General features: G+C 41.1%; 1 protein-coding gene across 3 annotated transcripts in view; it reads left to right on the top strand.

The window, feature by feature from the left end:
- AP2B1 (adaptor related protein complex 2 subunit beta 1) overlaps positions 1-27,156 on the top strand; it is a 111,866-nt gene that overhangs the window by 61,617 nt on the left and 23,093 nt on the right. For all 3 annotated transcript variants that reach the window (XM_058675406.1, XM_058675403.1, XM_058675404.1), the window contains 2 exons: positions 1,271-1,416; positions 10,785-10,914. In XM_058675406.1, coding sequence (XP_058531389.1) covers positions 1,271-1,416; positions 10,785-10,914 — 276 coding nt within the window. The remainder of the gene's footprint in view (positions 1-1,270; positions 1,417-10,784; positions 10,915-27,156) is intronic.

The raw sequence follows: 27,156 nt of genomic DNA, 5'->3' as shown, positions 1-27,156 counted from the left end.
ACTAGAAGACAGCTGAAGGCTGAGGAGCTTCTGGAATCTGAAGTACATAGGAAAGCAGCGGTGACAAAGGTGAGGTGTTGCAATGATCAGATACTCCAGTGGCAGTCAGCAAGCAATGATCTGAGCTCAACTGGTGGCTGGAGCCCCACCACTAGCCAGATGGGAAGGGGAGTTCACCAGGAGTTCAAGCACATTACCTTGGGTAAATAATTGCCTGTCCTGGGCCCAGAGTGGTAGCCTAGCAGCTAAAATCCTCACCTTAACATGTGCCAGGATCCCATATGGGTGCCGGTTCTAATCCTGGCAGCCGTGCTTCCCATCCAGCTCCCTGCTTGTGGCCTGGGAAAGTAGATGAGGAGGCCCAAAGCCTTGGGACCCTGCAGCTGCGTGGGAGACCCTGAAGAGGTTCCTGGTTCCTTGCTTTGGATTGGTGCAGCTCTGGCTGTTGCGGCAGCAAAGCTTTCCTTAGTCTTTGAAAATGAAATAAAATTCTTCCATGGTAAAGAAAATCTCCAAGAATACTCCTCTTCCAAACCTGCCTTACAAATGATACTTTTTAAAGCACCCTTCAAAACCAAAGGCAAATGTGAGCAACATCCCAGTAAAATAATAGCAGATGACTAAAATGACAGGACCAAATTAAAACCTATTCATAATAACCCTGATTATAAATGGCTTAAACCCATCAATCAAACGTCATAAGTTAATAGACTGAATCAAAAAACAAAACCCATCTATCTGTTGCCTACAGGAGATATATCAAAGATCAGTGGATTTTGGTGTTTTTGCTCTTTTCATTTCTTCAAAATATTTTGTTTTCATATTAAATTCTTGATTGACTCATAGGTCATACAGTATTATCATTTGCTTCAAGAAGGTTCTTGACTTTCTTTTTCATTTCTTTAGCAACACATTAGTCATTCAGTAGCATGTTATTTAACTTAATGATGTAAATTTCTGTTTTTCCTCCTTTTGTTGATTTTGTTTTGTAGCTTTTCATTTCAATACATAGTAAGTATGTATTGAAGACCATCATATCCAGATGTTAGCATGCAATGCAGTCTGTATCTCTGCTTCCTGATCAAAGATGGACTCCCAATGAAACTAAACACTAAAAGCAAAAACTGAAAGGAAAAAAGTTTTATTTTATTAAAATTTATTCTAAAAATGAATAAATAAATAAATAAAATGTGTTTTATAAAATATAACTGGTAAAGAAGTAAGATATTAATTTTATCTTTAAGTCTTACTTGGTTTTACTGTCTTTCAGGTCTGGCTACCTGCAGTAAAGGCTAAAGGACTGGAAATTTCAGGAACATTCACTCACCGTCAAGGGCACATCTATATGGAAATGAACTTCACCAATAAGGCTCTGCAGCATATGACAGACTTTGCAATCCAGTTTAACAAGAATAGGTAAGTAATCTGAATCATTAGCTTGATACGCAGAGCGCAGCTACCTTTTGTCCACTAAAGAATGTTTAATTTAGTAGTGCGCAAAAGCTCAGATGTTGGGACATGCTGAGTATGTTGGGATCCCTGGTTCTTCCAAGTCTACTCAGTTGTGCTCAACTCTGGAAATCCTTGAGTGTTGGGAGGAAGGGAGCTCTTCCATTCCATATGGAAGGAGGGAAAACATTACTGTTGTCTCTTTTGTTCTCTTTTTTTTTTTTTTTTTTTGTTAAGATTCATTTATTTAATTAGAAAGCCACATTTACAGAGAGAAAAATCCTCTATCCACCGCAACAGCCAGAGCTGAGCTGATCTGAAGCCGGGAATCAGGAGCCTCCCCTGAGTCTTCCACTTGGGTACAGGGTCCCAAGACTTTGGGCTGTCCTCCACCACCTTCCCAGGCCACAGGCAGGTAGCTGGGTGAGAAATAGAGCAGCGAGGACACAAACTGGTACCCGCATGGCATCCTAGCACTTGTAAGGCGAGGATCAAGCCACTGAGCCATGATGCTAGGCCCTACTATTGTCTTCTTGTAAGTCTTGACTAGAATTCTATTTGAGAATCAAAGACAGAGTTGCTCCTGTTCACTGGCGCCTGTATGGAGTGCCAGCTTATAGGCAGCACCTTACTCATTATGCCACTATTTCAGCCCCTGAAATAAACTATTTTGTTTTAGGTTTTTTTTTTTTTTTGAAGATTTTTATTTATTTTTATTACAAAGTCAGATATACAGAGAGGAGGAGAGATAGAGATATTCTGTCTGATGATTCACTCCCCAAGTGAACCGCAACGGCCGGTGCTGTGCCGATCCGGAGCCAGGAGCCAGGAACCTTCTCCAGGTCTCCCACATGGGTTCAGGATCCCAAAGCATTGGGCCGTCCTCGACTGCTTTCCCAGGCCACAAGCAGGGAACTGGATGGGAAGCAGGGCTGCCAGGATTAGAACTGGCACTCATATGGGATCCCGGCACGTTCAAGGTGAGGACTTTAGCCACTAGGCCACAGCGCCAGGCCCAAACTATTTTATTTTTTTAAGAATTAATTTTTTATATTGGAAAGGCAGATTTACAGAAAGGAGAGACAGAGGGAAAGATCTCTCTACTGATTCACTCCCGAAATGGCTGCTTTGGCTGGAGCTGAGCCAATCTGAAGCCGGGAGCCAGGAGCTTCTTTCTTGTCCTTCACGCTGATGCAGAGTCCCAAGGCTTTGGGCCATCCTCTACTACTTTCCCAGGCCACAAGCAGAAAGCTAGATGGGAAGTGGAGCATCTGGGACATGAACCAGTACCCATATGAGATCCCGGCAACGATGCATGGCAAGGATTTAGCCACTAGGCCATCACTCCAGACCCCCTAAACTTTAAAAATAAAATACACTTAGGGGCCAGCTCCGTGGCATTGTAGGCTAAATCTCCACTTGTTTTACCAGAAGCATCCCATATGCACACCAGTTTATGTCCCAGCTGCTACATTTCCAATCTAGCTCCCTGCATATGGCCTGGGAAAGCAGTGGAGGATGGTTCAAGTCCCTGGACTACTACACCTACAAGGGACCCCCAGAAGCTCCTGGCTTTGGATTGGAACAAGTCCTAACCATTGCAGCTCTTTGGGGAGTGAGTGAACCAGTGAATGAAAGATCTTTCTGTCTCTCTTCTCTGTAACTACCTTTTCAATGGAAATCTTTTTTTTTTTAATTTTTTAATTATTGATTACATTACATTATGTGACACAGTTTTATAGTCACTGGGATTTCCCCCCACCCTCCCCCGACCCTCCCCATAGTGGATTCCTCCACCTTGTTGCATTACCACAGCTCAAATTCAGTTGAGATTCTTTCATTGCAAGTATCCACCAAGCATAAAGTCCAGCATCTTATTGTCCAGATAAGTTCAACGGTTTCTTGGGTAGACCATCTCTGGTCTGAAGGTAGACCTGGCAGAGTATCATCCCAATCAATTAAAAGCCCCGACGTTACATCAATAACATTTTATAACGTTTTGGAAAGAATGCAAGTTCTTAACCACATCCTGTGACTTCTTTTTTTTTTTTTTTTTTTTTAAAGATTTATTTATTTTATTACAAAGTCAGATATACAGAGAGGAGAGACAGAAAGGAAGATCTTCCGTCCGATGATTCACTCCCCAAGTGAGCCGCAACGGGCCGGTGCGCGCCGATCCGAAGCCAGGAGCCAGGAACCTGTTCCGGGTCTCCCACGCGGGTGCAGGGTCCCAAAGCTTTGGGCCGTCCTCAACTGCTTTCCCAGGCCACAAGCAGGGAGCTGGATGGGAGGTGGAGCTGCCGGGATTAGAACCAGCGCCCATATGGGATCCCGGTGTGTTCAAGGCGAGGACTTTAGCCGCTAGGCCACACTGCCGGGCCCGTCCTGTGACTTCTACATTGACATTTTAATTATTAGTTTATATACAACAGGGTGCTATACACCTTAAAATGGCTATAGATTACTATTCAGCTGTCTCGTGTCTATTTTAATTTTAGTATTTAGCAGTTCATAGCGTTGAAGCATGATTTTGCTGAACCTGGCTGTTTTTCGGGTAGTCTAACTCTGTAACTCTAACAAGACATATGCCAACAGTTTAGGTGAACAGTTTTAGGAGGGGTGTGCAGAGAAATCTTCAATACCCCAGTGAGGAGTGACTAATCTTTGTGTCCCACTCAGTGAGTTATAAGTACATCCCTGCTGACCGTTTCCTGTCTGTTTCTAAGCTTTCTTCCAATGGAAATCTTTTTAAAAAGAATACTCCGAGTAGAGGGTTTGGAGCAAGAAAGTCAATGAAAATCTCAGCTGAGTATTAGGAACCCAATGATAGTGGCTATGACTGCCTTCCAAGGTCTGCAGTGGAGGGGAGCTGGCAGATAGAGACCAAAGCTTTCTGGAGGCTCACTCTGAAAGTGTCACTGCTAAGCCAGACGCTCCCTTCTAGAACAGCTTGTGATTAAAATCTGTGTGCACAGTCAGCAAATGATACTCTACCATTTTTGTGCCACTTTTCTAGGTCTTGGGACCAAAGTAATAGACCAAATAAAAGCCTTGTCTGAAGTTGGTGAAAAAGATTAACATACTTGGTGTAAAATATATGAAGGACATGGCCCAGTGCTGCAACTTAACAGCTCAAGTCCTCACCTTGCACTCCCAAGATCCCATATGGGTGCCGGTTCTAATCCCAGTGGCCCCACTTGCCATTCAGTTCCCTGCTTGTGACCTGGGAAATCAGTCGAGGATGACCCAAAGCCTTGGGACACTGCACCTGCATGGGAGATCCGGGGGAAACCCTGAGCTCCTGGCTCCGGATCAACTTAGCTTGTGTCGTTGTGGCTGCTTGGGGAGTGAATCAGAAAATGGAAGATCTTCCTCTCTGTCTCTCCTCCACTCTGTATATCAGACTTTCCAATAGAAATAAATAAATCTTCTTTAAAAAATGAAGAACCGCCAATATTTATATATTAATTAAACAATCACATATAGACTAGCAGTCTGCTTTTAGCTGCGAGTTTTCAGCCTTAACAAGAAAGAGAGCATTAAGTTGTACAATGTTTATGTCTTGTTTAAACATCGTGGTTTTTATTAAATTTTATGGTTCAGGAAACTGGCTGCTAGACTATTTAATGGAAGGTCCATTCATTTGTACATAGAAGATAGTCAGCCTTGCTTATGACAAAGTAGTAATTGGACCTTTAAAGCAGATTTAATAAGATTGGTCAGTGACAGTTTGCATCAATCATTGATTTATTTCTAGTCATTTGGCAAAGCTTTTATACCCTGAGTTTGAGTTTGGCACATTAGAAATCATTTAAATAATTAGAAAATCTATGTTTATTTTAATGAATAGTTATATTTCTAGCCATTTAGGGGGATCTAGCTCTATTAATAGCTAAAGCTGTTGAAAAAAAAGTACAGAAAAAAGGCCAGGGCCTGATGCGATAGCCTAGTGGCTGAAGTGCTTTGTCGGGGTCTTCCATCCCGCAGAAGAATTCACCCGACACTCCAGGTTCTATATCTTGAGGCGCTTTATTCTTCCAACCAGTCCGTTTCCCAGCGGGTCGACTGGACTTCTGCTACCTCCCGTTTTTCTTCCGTTAACCTCTGCTTTATTCCCCAACCTTCTTGTCACCCCTAGTCTTCTTCTTCCGTCCATCTCCGTCTCCGTCTCCCGTCTTCCGTCCCCGCCCCGTCACCGTTGCACGCAGCAGGCACGCCAATCATGGCTCTGATCATGCGTAGCACACGCACTAAGCATGCAGCTACGGGCCAATCAGAAGGCACTTCCTGAAACCTGAGTACCGCCAAGCTCCGGGTGGAGGAGAGGTCTCAGCGCCATGTTAGGGCACACGTGCAGTGCTCCCGACACATTACATCTTGTGTAGATTACTTAAAGTGATATAATTGTTATACAGGTAGTTCTACACTGTATTGCTTAGAGAATAATGACAAGCAAATGGAAGTTTGTACATGTTAAGTACTGACACAACTACAAAAGGCCTAACTATATGGTACAGGAACAAGATGTGGGGTTAACAGTGTTCAAGCAGGAATGCTGTGGAGAGAATTGAGGGCTTTTGAAATCGTTGGAGACTACATTAGAGTGTGCTTACACATGTTACTTCAATTATGTGACTTCAGGGCTCTGTGTGATAAATTCAAATGTTTTAAAATTATTATTAATTATTAAACATCAAAAGTTTGCAGCAGTGGTTGGTATACACAAAATACAGTTATCTATATAGTTTCCTGTTTTGAGCTTACAATCTAAAAAGAAATGTAAGAATGCTCTAAGCCTGCCTCAAAATATCCTTAGCTTAGAAATTGCTATTTTGGAAAATAGGTGAGGCAAAATGACCTATTATTTTAGGTACAGTGTTAATAGGCTCTGAACATGATCCAAAGAATATTTTACCTGTCCCATTTTTTTCCCAGTTACATGAGGCTGACTAAGAAAAAGAGCACTTAGAAATTGAAAAATTTGATAAGAACAAGCTTGTCTTCTGTTCCACTTAAAACTGAAAAACTGATTTTTTTTTAATTTATTTGAAAGACAAAGGGGTGAAACAGAGATTTCCTGTCCTGGTTCACTACCCTCCAATGTCTACAGTAGCTAGATCTGAGCCAGGAGCCATTAACTCAGCCCAGGTCTTCCACTGGTGGCAGTTTCCCAGCCTCTTCAGCCTTCATCTGCTGGCAGGCTCCCGGGTATATATTAGGAGAAGGCCAGAATCAAAAGTGGTGCCAGGACTTGATCCCAGAAACTCCAGTATGGGTCTACTGTGTTAGTGTCAGTACCCAAGCTGTCATCTGCCGCCTCTTGGTGCTCACCAGCAAAAAGCAGAATTGGGTGAGGTGGGACTCAAATCTAGAAACTCAGATATATGAGTTGCAGATGTCCCAAGTGGTGATCTAATCCACTGCACCACAGCACTTGCCCCTGGTAACTCGAAAAGGATACCAAAAATAACTGATTATGAATTACCTGAAAAGTGAACTTGGTGTGATGACTCAGTGACCTAATTCTTGCCTTGCAAGCGCCAAGATTCCATGTGGGAGCCCATTTGTGTCCTGGCTGCTCCACTTCCCATCCAGTTCCCTGCTTGTGGCCTGGGAAAGCTGTCGAGGAGAGCTTAAAGCCTTGGGACTCTGCACCCATGTGGGAGACCCAAATGAAGCTCCAGGCTCCTGGCTTCGGATCAGCTCAGCTCTGGCCGTTGTGACCACTTGGGGAGTGAACCCACAGATGGAAGATATTTCCCTCTGTAGCTCTTTCTCTCTGTAAATCTGCCTTTCCAATAAAAATAAAATAAAATCCTTAAACAAGAAGTTATCTGAAAAGTAAGAGTTTACTTCATAAAGTTTTGTACAAAATGTTCTGTTCTTTTTTAAGATTTTTAATGTTATTGGAAAGTCAGATTTATAGAGAGAAGGAGAGACAGAAAGATCTTTCTGCACCAGCCATATCTTTCTATTGACCCTTTTCTATTTTTTATAATTATGCCATTTCTACATTTCATTTCACCTTTGCCTCATCTTGTTTTATCTGGGATTTATACCAACTACCTGTCCTTGAATTAACTTTCACTGTCATGTTTTTTTGTTTTTTTAACAAGAAACATTCCCTTGAAAGATTTATTTATTTTTATTTGAATGACAGGTTTTACAGAGATAGAAAAAACAGAAATCTCCCATCCACTGGTTCACTCTTCAAATGGCTGCAAAGGCCAGAGCTGAACTGATCCAAAGCTGGGAACCAGGACATTCTTCCAGGTCTCTCACATGGGTGCAGGGTCCCAATGCTTGGGCCGTCCTACACTTCTTTCCCAAGCCATAAGCAGAGAACTGGATCTGAAGTAGAGCAAACAGGACAGGAACCAACACCCATGTAGGATGTAGCCACCCACAGGGTTGAAGATTAGTGCTCTGTGCAACTGCACCAATTCTATTTATCATTTCTTAGGTGTCTTCTGACAGGTCTCTTAAAAGGGACTCAGGTAAACAATATTCGTTGAGTCTTCCTACATTGTCAAAACTGTGATCTTTATATTTGAAAATTCACAAATTCCTGAAGTGTTTTTTTCCAATGTCTTTTGTCATTTGATATTACTTCGGAAAAGTCAGTTGTTAGCCCAGTTTTCCCTCATGTAAGTTTTTTGTCTGGCTGCCCACAGTTGTAATGTCCAGTAATTTTGCTAGGATATTCTCAGTGTTGGCCAATTAAGATCAGCTTTTCCTTGAGTAAGATGTGTCCTTTAATATGTGCTTTGGAATCTTAACTGAAGAAAATTTTCAAGGGCCTGGTGCAATAGCCCAGTGGTTGAAATCCTCACCTCGCATGCATCGTTATCCCATATGGGCGCCAGTTTGTATCCCAGCTGCTCCACTTAACCATCCAGCCGGTGGCCTGGGAAAGCATTGAGGACAGCCCAAGGACTTGGGACTCTATACCCGCGTGGGAGACCTGGAAAAGGCTCTTGGCTGCTAGCTTTGAATCAGTTCAACTTCTGCTGTTTCGGCCACTTGGGGAGTGAACCAGTGGATAGAAGATCTTTCTGTCTCTCCTTCTCTCTGTAAATCTGAATTTCCAATGAAAATAAATAAATCTAAAAAAAAAAATTAAGAAAATTTTCAAAGTTATATGTGTTTAAACTTAAAATTTATTCTGTTGATTTTCTTCTTTGGGATTTCTGATTATGAATTTGTCTAATTTTTATATAAGCTACTTTTTTCTGTTTCTTTTTGGATATAGTCAGATTCTTTTCTAGCACTAAATGTCAGTTTTCAGATTTTTGCATAAGGTTTCTATTCAGTATAGTTGGTAAAGTGTATTTAACTGTATTTAACCTATAAGTCTCTCTCCTTTCTCTCTTTTAAGGGAAATTGTGGATTTGTGAGGATTTTTTCCCCCTTTCTCTGTTTCTTGTACATTATTTCTAAGAAAATCAGCAACAATGGGCCCGGCGGCATGGCGTAGCGGCTAAAGTCCTCACCTTGAACGCCCCGGGATCCCATATGGGCGCCGGTTCTAATCCCGGCAGCTCCACTTCCCATCCAGCTCCCTGCTTGTGGCCTGGGAAAGCAGTTGAGGACGGCCCAATGCATTGGGACCCTGCACCCGCGTGGGAGACCCGGAAGAGGTTCCAGGTTCCCGGCTTCGGATCGGCGCGCATCAGCCCATTGCGGCTCACTTGGGGAGTGAATCATCGGACGGAAGATCTTCCTCTCTGTCTCTCCTCTCTGTGTATATCTGGCTGTAATTAAAAAATGAATAAATCTTAAAAAAAAAAAAAAAAAGAAAAGAAAATCAGCAACAAGAGAGCAAGCTATGCTGCTTCCATCGTTCTAACCCAACACTGACTTGTGATGGAGATTTGCTAATCATGAGAAAAAGAGCGAAAGAGCAATATGAGGTTTTGACCTCTCAGTGCTACCCTTGAATGGGAGACATGAATTCTCAGACTCTTGCTACTCTAAGAAAACTGGGTGGTTTTTTGTGGGTTTTGTTTGTTTGTTTGTTTTTGCTATTCTGATTCTTCAAAAAGAGATACTTTTGATTTAAACTCTTTATAAGAATCATAGTCCTATCTTCTATTTAGAACATACATTTTTAATATTAATTTGTGCCATTTATTGTTTTTGCTCCTCAGCTCATTTTTCTTTATTCTTTCTATTCTTTTTTCTTTAAAGTTTTTTTTTTCTTAGAAAGATACATTTACTGGGAGAAGGGGAGAGAGAGTAAGATCTTCCATCCACTGGTTCATTCCCCAAATGGTCGCAACAGCTGGAGCTGACCAGATCTGAAGCCAGAAGTTAGGAGCCTCCTCTGTGTCTCCCATGCAGGTGCAGGGTCCTGAGGGCCTGAGCCATTCTCAGTTGCCTTGCCAGATAACAAGCAAGGAGCTGGATTGGAAGTAGAGCAGCCGGAACTTGAACCGGTACCCATATGGGATGCCAGCACTGGAAAGTGGAAAATTACTTTGTGGAGACATGATGATCCCCCAGTTTTATTGAAATTCTCAGATTGTTAACCCTCCTACACACTTTTTATTTTTCTATCATTAATTTCAAACTCAAGCTGAGTTTCTCATTTTTCATCATTCTTATACAGTCTTTCATTGAGAAGTTAAACTGGTGCATGTTCCCTGCCTGCCTTAGGTTTAGAAAGTGGCTGTATTTGGGTCTGCAAAGTACCGTAATCATTTGGAATGCATAAACCAATCAATTCTTGTTTGCCAGGACTAGTTTTTTTTCTTTTCAGGGATTAATTGTGACACATGTAAATGAACTGAACAGAAAGAAAGCGAAAGTTATCAATAAATAATCCTCTGGATGGATTAGACAGGTTATCAAGTTAATGAAATAAATATCAGTTTATTGTACCTTTTTTTTGCAAAGTGGAGCATCCTAAGTCTTTTTTTTTTTCAAGGATTATCTAAAGATTTATTTGTAAGAGTAGATACTCAATAAACATGTCCCTCTAGTAACGAAATAATAACTAAATAAAAGAAGCTTTCAGAATGATAACATTAGCAAAAGCAGTCTGTGCTTAGGAATGTTTCCTCTCTCTTCAAATCCATTCAGTAGAAAACAGAAGTCATTGTATAACTTAGAGTTTAGTCCTTTTCTTTTAAATACAAAGTCTGAGCTGTTCCAGTGTCCAAAGTCATCTTTCGCACTAATCGTATAACTTATGTTGTTGTTGAAATGGAACACCTTGATTGCTGCTAATCCTTCCGTTTAACTGTGCTGATGTTTCCTTTAAAGCAAGGGAGAAGCCTGTGGCTCAGTCCTGTCTCTGATTGACTTCTGTGTTTGCTCCTTCTCTGTCGCAGCTTTGGCGTCATCCCTAGCACTCCCCTGGCCATTCACACACCACTGATGCCAAACCAGAGCATTGATGTCTCCCTGCCTCTCAACACTTTGGGCCCTGTTATGAAGATGGAACCGCTGAATAACCTGCAGGTCAGAGTTACATTTCAATTGGGTGGTATTTTTTTTGGGGGGGTGGTATTTTTTGATATTGTGCCAGTTTTTCATTTTTCATTGCTGTTACACAGTATTTGAGACATGGTTTCTTCAAGCTAGTAGTTTTGGAAGTTCAAGAGCATTGTGATATGTTCCCCTGTGCGGAGGGCTCTCTTGGCTGCTTCGCATGACAGGTAGTATTGTGAAAGGAGCATTTGTCAGAAGAAAGATCACATGGCAAGACGGAAAGTCAGAGTGAGGAGGGACCAGTCCTACTCTTTTTCTGACAACTCACTGTCTAAGCAATAAACAAAGGCTCATGAGACCTACCTTAATCTCTTATGCAGGTAATACCCCCCAGTCATCTAACTGCTGCCACACTGAGTATCGAGAATGTAACACATGAAAGCTTGGGAGACAAACCACGTTCTAATCATGACCCCCTTTCTCCTGAACTTTAGAGTTGGTCATGGAAGGGGACCAGGAGTATAGTGGCACAGCGGCCTTGCAGAGGAGCTAAGGACCACTTTGTCAGGTCTTCAAGAGCCTCTTGATCTTAAAAATATTGATTTTTTTTTTTTTAGAATTTTGTATACTAGTTTGGAATTTCATTCTATTTTTATCTATTTTGAATTTCTTTTTGAAATGTAAATTGTCTGGTGTTCAAGCAACATGAAAGCAGATTGGAAAGCTCATAACCTGAACCTGTAGCAGGTTATGGTTTAATACTTACAAAGACAGACTAGACAGCCTTGGGCCAGCCAAAGACAGGGAGTTCTAACTGATCCCTGCAGTTTCTTCAGTGATAAAGGAACTAGGAAACTATCCCTGCTATCCCAGAAAAGTGACAAAAAAGTTTCTGAGTACTGTGTGACCTCTCGTGAGAAATCCAAGGCCCAATCTGTACCTTACCAGAGAAGACAATCGGTGCTCCTCGGTTCCCCACAAAACTTGGATGACAACCCGGTTCAAATGTGACTATGAGAAAGGTGTAACAACACAACAGGAAAATAACAATTTTCTGCTTTCCAGTCAAGATAGATGGTATCCCATTAGTCTTCTAGAAATATCAGGAAGGGATACTAGTGCTGATGAGTGAAACATCAACAGTAAAGTAACTTAGAGATAAAAAAAAAAAAAAACTAAACAATTTTCAGTTTTTTAAATACCAAGCCTGTTTGCCAGTTTGCTTAACTACCCTGTTGCCACGACATTTGACTACTGCCCTTCTCTTTTCAGCATAGAGAGTAAGGATTTAGAGTGTAGATGAGTGAGTCACAATGTAACTTGGCTCAGACTTAAAGAATAAAACAAGAATCACTAAGCAGATGGAATTGGCTGTTACTATGATGAAAGTAATATACTAAGGGGCTTTTCCAGCTCAGACTTCTAAACTAATGCAGATCTACATCTCTTTCCTTTCATTGAAGTCTAACCTCCCATTGGTCCATTGAGCCTGAAGCCCAATATTTGAGGACAGTCAGCATGCATGAAGGAATGCTTGACTGCAGAAGTAGCAAAAGGAATTTGGGTCACAGAAACCAGGACACATTTTCTGCTCTTAAAGAGAAACAGCAAGCAATTGAATGTCCATTTGTTTTCCTGTCCATACTGCCATTTTGCTAGATCCCAAATAGGAACTGTCATAAGCAAAGTTGTTCTTAGCTCATTCCTGTCTCTGAAAATTGTTGGTAGGATATTAGGACCAGCAAGTTTTAATTTTCACAAGCCCAATGTTAAAACTTTTATGTCTGTAGTCAATTACTAGTTCTCCCAAGTTTTCCCCATGTATTCATGTCTTTCAGGTATGTCATAATTATGGCTGTTTTTTCATCAAGTCCCAATGGAAAAGATAAGCAAAAACTTACAAAGAGAAAAGTTTTTTCCCTCTGATCAGCACTATTCATGTCTGCCTGTGGAAATTGAAATTAATGGCTAGTTTAAAATGGATTTTTTTTTTTCCTTTATGCATTTCTATGCATGAGGCCAGCTCCAAGTGGCAGGCCTGCAAATGGATAGGTTATTTTAGATCTTAGTTTCTATTCTGCCTTTGTCTCCATATGAAAAAGAAGAAGAATCAAAAGTCCTGTAAACTTGGGCAGTGTAGATTCAGATAAATCTGGGCAAAGATTGATCTAATATTTAAACATTACCTTTGTCGGGGCATATATTCAGCTTAGCTGTTGAGACTCCACACAGGATGCCCACATTCCATATTAGAATCCCTGGGTCCTAGTGCCAGCCCCACTTCAGGCTTCTGCTTCCTCCTCATACTCATGTTGGGGGCAGCAGGTGGTTGACTCAGTATTTGGGTCGCTGCCGCCCATGTGAGGGACGTGGATTGACTTGTCAGTTCCTGGCGTCAGCCTGACCTGGTGCTGGCTATTGGAGGGAATACAGTATTTGAATAATGTTTAGGTTGAAGACCCTGTATAGGAAAATTAGTGCTTTTCTACCACTCTAGACTATAAAATATGTGTAAAAATTATTAGTAGAGAAAATGATATCTTAAATGCTCTGTGAGTTTTTTATTATATTGGCTAATTTGAAATCAATGTGTAGAACAGATATATCAAGCCAAGCTGCCAAAATTATAAACTTACTTAAAAAAACTATAAGATACTCACTTAAACTACATGTTGTCCTCTACTCTGTTTGGAGACTGTAAAGGTTATATCTATTTAGAAATTTTCAAGATACCATTCCATCTTAAAATGTAAAATCATGAAAATAAAAATAAAAAATTTGTTTCAGAGACACATATTAAAATGCAGAATTTTGAGCCTAAGGAAATTCTTCCACTGTTCTGATGTTGGTTGTAAAAGCTTTTGTGAATCCAGCTTGTAAATATTATATAAAGTTAAATTTGCCTCCATTGGGAACCTCTCCTGAGTTTATTTAAAGCATATAACGTTTTCCTAAAAAAGAGATTTCCCTCAGAACAAAGTTTTTAGCAAATGTCTGTGTAAGTTTTTTTTTCCTACATAAGTTTAAATTACTCTGATTAGTTGCTTAGAAACATTTTACCAGGTCTGGCACAGTAGCCTAGCACTTGAAGTCCTCTCCTTGCATGTGCCAGGATCCCATATGGGCATCAATTCAAATCCCGGTGGCCCCACTTCCCATCCAGCTATCTGCTTGTGGCCTGTGAGGGCAGTTGAGGATGGCCCAAAGTCTTGGGACCCCGCACTCGTGTTGGAGACCTGGAAGAGGCTCCAGGCTTCGGATCAGCTCAGCTCTGCCTATTATGGCTACTTGGGGAGTGAATCATCGGATGAAAGATCTTCCTCTCTGTCTCTCCTCTGTATATCTGACTTTGTAATAAAAATAAATAATTCTAAATAAATAAATTTAGCCATTAGGCTAATTCTTTTTTTTGTAAATAATTAAGAGTTAATACAGGTTGGTCATCCCTAGTCTGGATGTATGAAATACTCCAAAATCTGAAAATTCTTTTTTTGTTGTTGTTTTGTTTTGGTTTGGTTTGGGTTTTTTTTTTGAGAGACCAAGTGTGTGCACGTTTCTGCTCATTGGTTCATTCCTCATATACTTATAACATCCAAGGCTGGAATGAGGCTGAAACCAGGAAGTAGGGACACAATCTAGGTCTCGCAGGGTCTGTGCAGGGTTCCAAGGCTTTGGGCCGTCCTTGACTGGTTTCCTAGGCCACAAGCAGGGAACTGGATGGGAAGTGGGGCCACTGGAATTAGAACCGGCCCCCATATGGGATCCTGACGCGTGCAAGGCGATGACTTTAGCCACTAGGCTACTGTGCCGGGCCCCTCTGTTATGTTTCTTATTGTACCTTTCTTTTCTTGGTTTACTCTCTCATTTTGATGTGACACATCCTCTAGTAGCTTCCTGAGCCTAGATATGTAGAAAGTAGTTTTTGAGGATTCACCTGTTTTTAAGTATCTCCTTTATTTTGTCTCCACACTTGTTTGATGGTTTCTATAGGAAATTCTAAGTTGGAGACCATTTTCATCCAATCTAAAGGCATTCTCGTTGTTCATCGTTTCTGTATGCCCTGCTCTTTGTCAGTGAAAGCTTTTTACAGTCTGTACTTTATCCCCAGTTGATGCAGGCGCAGCATTTTGCGCTTTGGCTTCAGTCTCTTTTCACCCGTTGTAGTAGATACAGACTTGGCTTTTTCAGATTGGGAGCTTGTGTCCTCTTATTCTGAGATTTTTAAACTTCTTTTTTAATACTTGCCACTTTACTTTCTCTGTATCTCTTGTTGGAAGTCTTGTTATTATTTGAGTGTCGATTTTTCCGAAATAATTCTTTTTCGCCTTGGTTTCTCTTTCTCCTTTTGTTACTTCCAAAAAACCTTTTGTGGAAAATTTTTAACTTAACACACCTAGCAAAAGATTATCCAGTGTACATGTATCACTCAGCTTCAGTAGTTACTATCATTTCATCTATGCCCCTACTCCACATTATTTTGTCTATAAATATTATGTGTTTAAAACATAGAGTCTGTAAAACAATAACTTACTCTGATAGTGAAAATTACCAAGCATTCCTTAACATCAAATATCCAGGCTGTGTTCATATTTCTGAGTTTCTAAGTCTCATGTTTTTTGTTTTATTATTACTATTTATCTGAGTCACTGAAGTTCATATGCTGTGAAGATTTATGCCTTTTAAACTTCTTCAGCCACATTGTTTAATATAGCCGTTCTCTCTGTGTTACTGTATAAATTGACATTATTTTAAATTAAATTAAGAATCTGTTCCCTCTGTTGCATTAGCTGCGTTTCACATGCCAGTGTGTCCCTAGTTGTTTCTAGTTTGGACGGTAAGAATGTAGAACGTTGGCACTTTTGTGTCAACTCTGTGATGCCAATCTTCATCAATTTCTTCTATTTTTGATTTTCTACAGTTTGACTATTATATACCTAGGTGCTTTGTTTTTCTTTTGTTCCTTTTTTTCATCTACCTTGAATCTTATTTAGCTATTATGCGTAAGCTGTTTTTCAGATATTTAGGAAGTTTTACCATTCTTTGAATTGTTTTGTTGCGTGGTAGACCCTCTCTGCTCCTAGAATTTGAATCACATGTGTGTTAGGTCACATAATGTCATTCTTCATGTAAGTGAAGCTGTTTTGTTTTATTGTTGTTTGAACCGTTTTTCCTCTGCTCTTCAGGTTGGTATTGTCCATTCTTCTAGCTTCCAGTGCATTGAGTCTTGAAGAGGCAACAATCCTCATGTTTGATCTGTGGTTTTTTTCAGGGGGTAGAGAATAAGGGAGCTGGCCAGCTGTGCGGAGTAGGGCATGGAACCAGGAGTCTTGAGGGCATTTTGGGGTGACCCTCTTTGTTTTAACATCACTTTTTCTCCCCTCCATTCAGATCCAGGGTTGCTAATGGTCCTAAGCCTTTGAGAATTCAAAGTGGTGTTATTGCTAGTCCATCTTGTTTTCTAGCTACCAAGATTTTAAATGTTTTATCTTTTTCCTTCCTGTCTTTATGAATTTATACCTTTTAAGCTTCTTATTTTCCTTTAATTATGGCAGAATTTTTTTTTTCTAGAAGAAAGGTAATTTAAATAGTGATTTTTCAAGCTCTTTTCCTGGAAGTCTGATGATACCATCTTAAAAATTTTCTGGGATGTGTGTCACAGTAGTTATGTGATATTTGGAATGCCTGCCTATCAGAGTGCCTGGCTGAAGTCCCAGCCACCCTACTTTTAATCCAGTTTCTCAATACCCTAGGAGGCAACAAATGATGGCTCAAGTACCTGGATCTCTGCCACCTGGGTGGCAGATTGGCGTGGCTTAACCCATGTAACATGTGTGGAGTGAACCTTTGGATGGACAGTCTCCTCCTACGTCTCTCTGTTTCTTTCAAATAAAAATTAAAATTAAAAAATGTAAATCCTCTCCTTCTAGGGTACTTATGAATTAGCACCCTTAAAAGTAACTGGTGGATGAGAAGTTGGCCCTTTCCTAAATACAATTTTTGTCTATGTATTAATGATCTTTAAACCTCACAAGCATTTTTGAGCAAGAGACTGAATATTATTTAGGGGAAATGAAATAGACATAATGTCACTGTTTTTCTTTTGAGTTATCTCTTCTGAAATACAGCAGTGTTCATCAGTTCTGCTCATTTAGCCTTTGAATAATTAGGGCAGAAAGTACTAGAGACAATAACTTGAAAGGACTCTAGCTCCCTGTCCTGTGTTTATTGATGTCGTTAAGATCTTTTTCAGCCCAAAGGGGTTTTTGCTGTTGTGCGGCCCTGAGGAAATTCTGCCCTTCATTCCTCCTACACTGCAGTCTCAGTCTGTGAGACGGTCTGTTGCAGATGGTGCCTGTTCCTGATTATTTCATGTCTTGCATATGTCCGTTCACACTTAGAAAGCCCACAGCTGTAGCAATTGTACCAGAAAAGCTGGTAAATGCTTCCAACAGGAAGACCTTTTCAGCAGCTTCCATCAAGAGAAGCAAACTCCGTTGACATTTGCTGGCTTCTCTTGACTACTGTGCAAGCCAAGCAGGTTCAGTGTTAAAGCCTTCCTTTGGTCTGCCAACATCCACACTTGAACACCGCAACATTCTGATTGCTTTTTGGGGACCATGATGTTACTTGTGTATATGTTGAGTCCTTGAAGGTAGTGATTATTGTGGGCTAAGCGTGGATTTCCAAGTCAAACATAGACACAATGTTGCAAATTTATCTATCTATCTATCTGTAACATTAGGTAATGGAGTCATAATTATGAAAGATAAAAATATTTTTCTGTCAAATAAAAGGAAGTGTGAAATTTGTCAAGATAATCAAGATTTCACCAAGTTTTTTTATTTTTTTGTTTGATTGATTGATGAGTTTAAGCCATTTATATTCAGGGTTAATACAAATAAAACAGTAACAGACACTTCTGTTAGGGTGCTGAACAAAGGGTAATGAATTCACAGAGTAACTCCAGAGTATTAAAGGCAGTAATTCGTGGGCTTTACTTCACAGGTGGGAGTTGATGATGGGAATGGAATCTGTTTTTTATTTCTGTTTTTGTAAAGGATTGGAAATGGATTTAACCATGTGATTTGAATGCATTAAGGGATTTTGAATTCTGAACACAAAACAGATATGTTTCTCATCCCCCTGGTCTCATTAAGGTGATAATCTGGGCATCAGAGGTTAGAATACAGAGAAGGCACTGGGCTTTCCCTGAGCTGGACGGAAGTCCATTGAAGAATTGTCTTATGCTCTCGTTTGCATTTACTGTCTTACACTTTGCTGTGAAATCATACTTAATGAGACGGGGAAAGAATTTGCTTTATTCATAGATTAGTAGACTGGATTAAAAAAGCAAAACCCATCTATTTCTTGCCTACAGGAGGCATATCTCACTCACAAAAATCAGTGGAAACTGTATCTCATGAATTTTTTTTTTTTAAGTTTTTCATCTCTTCAAAACTCTCATTAAATTCTTCACTGAAACAAAAAAAATTCTTCACTGACTCATAGATCATATAGTAACATCATTTTCTTCAAGAAGATTCTTGACTTCCATTTCTTCAGTGACACATTAGTCATTCAGTAGCATGTTATTTAACTTCATGGCATTTTTAATTCATTTTTTTTCTTCCTGTTGATTTTGTTTTGTAGCTTTTCATGTAAGGGGATGTATAGTTAATGTGTAATGGAGACTATCTTGTCCAGATATGATGATACAGTGCACTATAAATGCATCTCTACTTCCAGATCAAAGATGGACTCCAGTGAAACTGTTAGCTATATCTTGGCAGTAGGATGCTGGACTCTGCCACTGTCCATGCCCACAATGATGGACATATGACTGCTTATGAAGAAGTCTACTATAGTAATAATACAGGGGAGCTCATTTGGGGGGGGGGGGACCTTGGGGAGGAGGTAAGAGAAATCCCGGGGCCTATGGAAATGTATCATAAAATAATAGTACTAATAAAAGAAGTTTTTAAAAAGCCATGTGAGCATACACATATAAAGAATATGAAGTCTCATGGTCAGAAGGGATTATCTTTGGTATTGTCTTTTTCAGGCTCTCATAGTGGAATTTGCCCTCTGTTCACAGTGCTTGAGTCTTAGTGTCTACATGAATACCACCAGTGTTGCTCTAAAATGGCCTGTATTATTCTTGTAAAATAGCTAGGAAGCTGTTTATTTAAACTAAAATATGTGTTTAGTTCCATCTAACTGCTTACCATAATTCTACATTTTGGGATTTTATAGAATGATTTTATTTCTAAATCAAGATATACAGAACCTAAAAGGCAGCCAGATGGGCCTATTGTGTAAAATATCCATCCCCACCCCTGCCTTAAGAGTCAGGTATACATAGTCAAGATCACCAGCAGTTTGGAAATTAAGCAAAGTGCTGTCTAATCATTCTTTTTTTTTAAAGATTTATTTATTTTTATTACAAAGTCAGATATACAGAGAGGAGGAGAGATAGAGAGGAAGATCTTCCGTGTGCTGATTTATTCCCCAAGTGAGCCACAACGGCCAGTGCTGTGCCGATCCGAAGCCAGGAGCCTCCTCCAGGTCTCCCACATGGATGCAGGGTCCCAAGGCTTTGGGCCGTCCTCGACTGCTTTCCCAGGCTACAAGCAGGGAGCTAGATGGGAAGCGGAGCTGCCAGGATTAGAACTGACGCACATATGGGATCCTGGCGCGCTCAAGGCGAGGAGTTTAGCCACAGCGTTGGGCCCTGTGTAATCATTCTTTTTTTTTTTTTTTTTTTTTTTTTACAATCTTTACATAGTTAATTAGGGAAAAAAAGGTTCAAGGTGATGGACTAAGCTAGGTGTGACCAAGGGCTTGCCATCAATCGTAGGTAAAGGAACCCACAACAATCTGGACTGGTCAAGGCAGCAGCACCTGATTGTGCATCCTGAATAGGCTGTGGAGTGGGCCAGGCTGCAACATTCACCAGTTCATACACGACCTGTCTAATCATTCTTAAAAGTGTGTAAATGAATAATAGTCCTAGGCTTGTTTGCAAGCTTTCGTTTCCAAAAGCCATTGAAAGATTTATAAGACAAGTACTCAGAGTCTGAAAGCACAAAACCTCAATTCCATTATGATGCTGTGCTCCTGACAACAATCTCTGTCCTTTCTATATATGACCTGAATTCCTAGTGCAACTACCCATGGTCAGCACCTGTGCTCAGTGACCTGCCCATCTGTCCAGGCATCTTGACAACTATATGTCCTGCTTTTATCCATGTAAGGTTGGATATTACCCTGAACACGACACAGACACAAGCCATCTGATGTCCACCTTGCAGCTAACTAATCTGAGACTGTATCTTCACATCCAGAACCTAGGGGAGGCTTTATTTCAGCTTTGCCTCAGGATTTAAAAATGAACAATATTGAAGTAAATGGTTGGCATGGTGGTTTTAGAACACCTAGGTTCCAGTCCCTCCTCCACTCTGGATTCCTGCTGACCCTGAAGGTGGCCAGAATGGTAAAAGTACTTGGGGTCCCTGCCATCCACATGGGAGACCACTGGCATGGCCCCAGCTACTTAGCGTTTCTGCACACTGAATTAGCAGGTTTTTCTCTTGTGTCTGTCTCTCTACCTTTCAGATAAATAATAACAGATAAATAGAATTTTTTAAACAAGTAAATGCTCATTCATTCCTTTTACTATGCTCTGTTCTCCTAAGTTTGCATAGATCTTTAGCCTACAACATATTAGACTGGAGTGTAGAACATCTATAGTCGCTTGAACTGATTAATATTTTCCTGGTCCTGCCTTCACTGTGTTGTGATTACATATAGTATGTATTAAGTGTGTTTGTAAGTTTGATAGTAAGTGTACACAATAAACAACAATCCCTGCCCCACCCCAAAACACACATACTGTTAACATAAAGAGTGTCCTAAAGTGATACAGCTGCAGTCAAAGGTCTATCAGCCAGTCTCAGCAAGATATAATGGCTGTCATTAAAGAAGAGAGGTTAGTACCTTTAGGTGCACTGTTTTGTTTTGCTGCTTTGTTTCCTGAGGTTTTGTTCTTTGGTTCTTAAATTGATCTTGCAGATTTTGTTATGGCAAGATGTTAGAATTTTGGAACTCATTAGGCAAACTGAAAAGGCTTAATGCTGGATTTTTTTCTGGCAACTGAAACTATGAAGAATAATTCTGTTGCATTCTACTAAAGGAAGAGACTTAAGCTTGTAGTAAAGGTTTCTGGATAGTAACTCAATTGGCCAGTGTATAAACTGATATGTTGTATACTCAAAATAGCAGTAAGAGGTCACACACACATTTGCTGTATATTGCTGATATATTTTACTTAACATATAAAATTTCAAAGACTGAAGCAACCTGCAGCAAGACCAGGGACCATGTATCTTAGCATTGTTTACCTTAACCAGAGGTTCTTGTGAGGCACACAGCTGACAATGACATAGGTGTGGTTATGTCAGAGTTTATTCTGTTATTTTCACCTTTCACTGCAATCTGGAAGAATTTGCATTAGTAGTTTTCTAAGGGGGAAAGCCCAAGTCCAAACAGTGGTTCATCAGATCTGTCATCTAGCCGTGTGTCCCTCACCCTTATGTCAGTGCCTGGGTGCACTGCTCCTTCCTTACTGTGCTATAGCCAGGCTGGCTGCCTCCGCAAGGACTTGGAACTGCCTGTTTCCATTCTCCATGTCTGCATGGCTTCCTTACCTCTTTCCTTAGGTCTTTACTAAAAAGTAGTACTTTTAAAATAGTGCCTCCTCACTCCATTCCTTAATCTCCCTTACCTTTTCTTTTTTCACATATCACTTTGATATTTTTAAATCCTGTTCAGGGGGTTACATTGTGGCAAATTGGTTAAGTTGCCACTTGGACAGCACTATCTAATATTGGGGTGCTGGTTGGAATCTCAGCTGCTTCACTTCTGTTGCAGGACTAATGGCCCTGGGAGGCAGCAGGTGATGGTCCAGCAGTGGAGACCAGGATGAAGCTCCTGGCTTCTGGCTTTGGTCTGGCCCAGCCCTAACATTGTGGTCATTTGGGGAGTGAACCAGCTGATTGAAGATCTCACTGTTTCTCACTGTCTCTCTCTTGCTCTCTGTTGTTCTGGTTTTCAAATAAGTAATCTTTTTTGAAATAAAAACAACTATACATTTAATCACTTATTATCCTCTGTTGTCTCCTCCAGCTAGAGGCCAAATTCTAAAAAGGCAATGAGTTTTCTGTGTTTTTTCCCCCTAATTACATGTCTCCAAATGCTTTGAACAATGCCAGCCAGACAACAATAGGATCTTTTTTTTTTAAGATTATTAGTTTTATTGCAAAGTCAGATATACAGAGAGGAGGAGAGACAGAGAGGAAGATCTTCTGTCCAATGATTCACTCCCCAAGTGACCACAATTACCGGAGCTGAGCCGATCCAAAGCCAAGAGCCAGGAGCCTCTTCCGGGTCTCCCACACGGCTGCAGGGTCCCAAGGCTTTTTGGAATCTTCCAGTGCTTTCTCAGGCCACAAGCAGAGAGCTGTATGGGAAGTGAAGTAGTCAAGATACGAACCAGCGCCAATATTGAATCCTAGGCATGCAAGGCGAGGACGTTAGCCACTAGGTGACAGTGCCAGGCCCTCCCCTGAGTCATATCCTTACTACATAGACGAGTATGGTACTAGTCCCAAATTTAATGTTAGAAGTACTGTCACAAACCCTTTCTCTCAAGTATGTTGAACAAACATTAGAAACCATTTCTATCTTTGCTCAGTTCAGTATTAACAAAGACGAGCTCACAGCACTATAATAGATGTTGTTTCCAAGACTGGTGGTGATAAAGAAAATGGACTTCCTACTTTTCTAACATTTTAGCAGCTTTTTCTTTTGCTAACCTATACTGATGTTGGTGGTGTTTGTTTTGTATTGCTTTGTTTTGTTTTAAATAAGAGCAAATGCCACCGCAAAACTATTAAGCTGCTATCCTAAAGCCTATTTTGGATAATATTCCTAAAGTGAACTTGAAAGGTCTAAGTTCAGTGTAAGAGTTCAAAGATATAAATGAGTGGGCCTGTTGCTGTAGTCTAGTAGCTGAAGTCCTCGCCTTACATGCATACAGATGCCAGTTTGTGTCCCAGCTGCTCCACTTCCCATCCAGCTCCCTGCTTATGGCCTGGGAAAGCAGTCGAGGACGACCCAAAGCCTTGGGACCCTGTACCTGCGTGGGAGACCTGGAGTAGGCTCCTGGCTCCTGGCTTTGAATCAGCTCAACTCCAGCTGTTTCAGCCACTTGGGGAGTGAACCAGTGTGTGGAAGATCTTTCCTTCTGTCTCTCTTCTCTGTAAATCCGACTTTCCAATAAAAGTAAAATAATCATTTGCTACATTACAGGAAATGGAGCCGAGCAGGCTCTTTTTGTTATGAGACCAGAAGAAGGCTTCTTGATCATAATTCTGGTAGACACAGAGATGCAAGAGGATGTACCTTTAAAAGAAAAACCTAAGGAATGGCTTTTGCCAAAAGATACTCATTGTATTTATTTTATAGCTTAAATTGTTTGCTTTAGGAAAAGTTTTTAATTAGTCTCATGTATCCCTTTAAAATGAAAAGAAAAATAATAACCAATTCTGTTTTTCTTTCTTTGGTATAAAAGAAAGTTCACTGCTGGAGAAATAAATGTGATTGCTTATTAAGGGTCAAGAAATGAGAAAGTTGAGGGGCCTGGACAGTGCAATAGCAAGCTGATCTGTGCTTGTGGCATCAACATCCCACATGGGAACTGGTTTGTGTCCAAGCTGCTCCCATCCGGCTCCCTGCCTGTGGCCTGGGAAGTCGACAGAGGATGGCCCAAGATCTTGAGCCTCTATACCCTCATGGGAGACCTGGAAAAAGCTCCAGGCTTCTGGCTTCGGATCATCTCCACTCTGGCTGTTGAGGCCATCTAGGGAGTGAGTGAGCAGAGGATGGAAGCTCTCTCTCTGTCCCTTTCCTCTGCCTCTCCTTCTCTTCTATCTGTAATTCTTTCAAGTACAAAAATAAAATAAAAACCTGGAGACCACCTCCCCCCCCCCAACCTGGTGCATGTCTTGGGAATGAGCTGTGGCCTAGCCGATTGTCGACACATTGGGGATGTTGTTGAGACTTGAGGATGTGAGTTTAACTTGACCATCCGCAGCTCAGATGGCTTCAGAGCTGCTTTTACTGCCCACCATTGGAATAGTGTAAGATTTATTTATTTTTATTGGAAAGTCAGATATATAGAGAGCAGGAGAGACAGAGATCTTCTGTCTGTTTATTCACTCCCCAGTTGGCTGCAACAGCCAGAGCTGACCCGAAGCCAGGAGCCTCTTCCACGTCTCCCATGTTGGTGCAGGGTCCCAAGGCCTTTTGCCATCCTAGACTGCTTCCTTAGACCACAAGCAGGGAGCTGGATGGGAGGCAGGGCCATCAGGATTAGAACTGGCACCCATATGGGATCCTGGTGCATACAAGGCAATGATTTTAGCCACTAGGCTACTGCACTAGGCCCCCAAAATCAGGGTTTTGACTGTTTAATCCAAGAATCCATTAAACCAAGCTCTGTCCAAACCATTTACAGTCTTACTCTTATCTTTTTGTCTACCTGTATTCTAATTTGTAGTCTACAATTGTTGAGAATTTTTTTGAGAACAAGATTAAGTAGATGATACAACAGAGAACTAGTGCATTTCGGTTTTAATATCTCTTGGTTACTGTTCATCTCCCTTCAAACAAGGCCTGCTAAAACGGATTTGCTCTCAGGATGTCATTGCCTTTGTGAGGTTCAGTAAGTCTGGTGCTGGTGCTATGGCTGAACTGGCTAATCCTCCACCTGATAGCGCCAACAACCCATGTGGGTGACAGTTTGAGTCTCAGCTGCTCCACCTTCCATCCAACTCCCTGCATATGGCCTGCGAAAGCAGAGGAGCATGACCCAAGATCTTGGGCCCCTGCATCATGTGAGAGACCTGGAAAAAGCTCCTGGGTTTGGATCAGCTCAGTTCCTGCCATTGTAGCCATTTAGGGAGTGAAATAAATCTGCCTTTAAAAAGAAATAAATCTTAAAAAAAACAGTTCAGTAATTCTTTGTGTTAGAGGATTTACAATTTTAGCGATCATCTAGCGGTCTGTTCAAAACTTATTTCTTTTCTTTGAAAGGTAGAGAGAAAAACCCATCCTTCCATTCACCTGCCATATTTCAGCAGTAGCAGGGCTGAGCCAGGCTAAGACCAGGAGCCTAGAATTCAATCCACGTCTCCCACAGATATGCCAGGGACCCACAGAGCCAGGTTTGAAACCAAGTACCCTGATACGAGACACAGACGTCTGAACTACACCAGATGCTTGCTGCTACACACTTATAACAGTGAATAATATCCTAACATCTGAGAATGAATACATGATTTTTAGCTAGAATGAACAGCAGGTGGATCTTATGGGGCCTCCTCAGCTGCTATGTAATCTGTCTGATCTATAGGGGTATAGGAGTAAGATTCTTGTTTGGTACTTAGCCTTGGGTTGAAATAAAGAAACACTGTTCAGGTTAAGTTCTTTTTTGTTGTTGTTGTTGGACAGTTAGATATGCAGAGAGGAGGAGAGATAGAGAGGAAGATCTTCCGTCTGCTGATTCACTCCCCAAGCAGCTACAGTGGCCAGAGCCGAGCCAATCCAAAGCCAGGAGCCTGGAGCCTCTTCCAGGTCTACCACGCAGATGCAGGGTCCCAAGGCTTTGGGCCATCCTCGACAGCTTTCCAGGGCACAAGCAGGGAGCTGGATGGGAAGCGGGACTACTGGGATTAGAACTGGTGCCCATATTAGATCCCGGTGCGAGTAAGGCGAAGGCTTTAACCACTACACTAGGTTACCGCGCCAGACCCCAGCTTAATATTTAATTGACAATGGGAAGAAAGTAAATGGACATTTTCAGTAGGAGGTTTTATGAGTATTTCTGCTATATTTTTAACTGTACTCAGATATTTTCAAATAATGCACATAAACTCCTCTGTTTTGTCAGGGTACTACTTAGAATTCCCAGATAATGTGTTGGGTCAGTGGAGTTTTGCATGGAAGATGATATTTAAACTTGAAGTTGTAGATACTTTCTGATATTGACTGGGAAGGCAAAGCTACAGGACAATTTAACACCAACCACTAGTAGAAAGGGCCACTTCTGCCTGAGTCTCATATGCTATAAATCACGCAGTTGGAGTCAGTGCCATTAAAAACCTGTCACTCCAAGCTGGTCCCCTGGGAGCTGCTGGCTAGATTGTGTAGTGCTTAAAAAACATGTCTGAATCATCATTCCTCAGAGAACTAGAGATGCTTGGCGTCACTGCCTGGTCCTAACTTGGACCAGTCTGCAAATAATCTTTCCAAAAGCTAAGTGGAGAGGAGGAATAAAAGAAAGAATTTTCTTCAGAGATTTAAAGGTCACCAGTGACGTCATGCAAGAGTAGACGATAGGGCTCAAAGGTGTCCCCTGTACTACTCAGTTGGTTTTTCCTGTGGCCATACTTTCACTGGTTACCTGTGGTGAGAGGTATGCTACGGAGCCTCATTTGCCGGAGTTCAGGCTGAGTTCATCTCGTACCTTTTTATAGTATTTTTGAGTACCCAGGAACAAGGTTAGAATATTAATTTAGCCTGCTCTCTCCAGCTGTGCCAGCAAACAAGAAGCTATAGCTGCAGCAGCAGGCTTCCTATACTATAGAAAGAAGCTAATTGCTGGTTACGGGCTCAATCTGACAGGCTGTTCTTTCCCCGGCAGCCACTGCAAGGAGCTCTTAAAAATCATTATTATTATTATTAAGTATTTAGAGCCCACTTCAGTGTTTTAAAAGTGTGTTTTAATCATTTCTGTTTGCTTTTCCTCTGATGTCCCTGAGAGGTGAGTTAATATTGTTAGGGCCTCATGTTGCACATGACATACTGCAGGACAGAGATGTAGCTAATCAGTGCTGGGTGCCATCTCTGATCTGCCTTGGGCCTCTTTAGAGTAGAAGCTAAGGTACTTGTCCTTTTTCTTTGCTCCTTTGCTCAGCACTACTCGCTTTAGGTTTGGTGTATGCGCATTGTGGCTTTTGTGCTTTCTTGGCTGCCACTTACAGTAGGAAGCCTGTTTTACATAGTGTTCACATACACGCAATACATACATAAAACTGAAACAGTTTCAGGAAACATTACTTATACTTCATGAGAGCACTGTTTCCTATTCTCTATTTTTTATGCCAATTTCAACCTACTCAGTTATTTTTATGAACCACCAGTTAGTCATGA

Source organism: Ochotona princeps, chromosome 17 (genome assembly GCF_030435755.1).
Source record: "Ochotona princeps isolate mOchPri1 chromosome 17, mOchPri1.hap1, whole genome shotgun sequence".
Taxonomy (NCBI): domain Eukaryota; kingdom Metazoa; phylum Chordata; class Mammalia; order Lagomorpha; family Ochotonidae; genus Ochotona; species Ochotona princeps.
The sequence above is the reverse complement of the archived record's forward strand: the minus strand, read 5'-3'. Positions and strand labels throughout refer to the sequence as shown.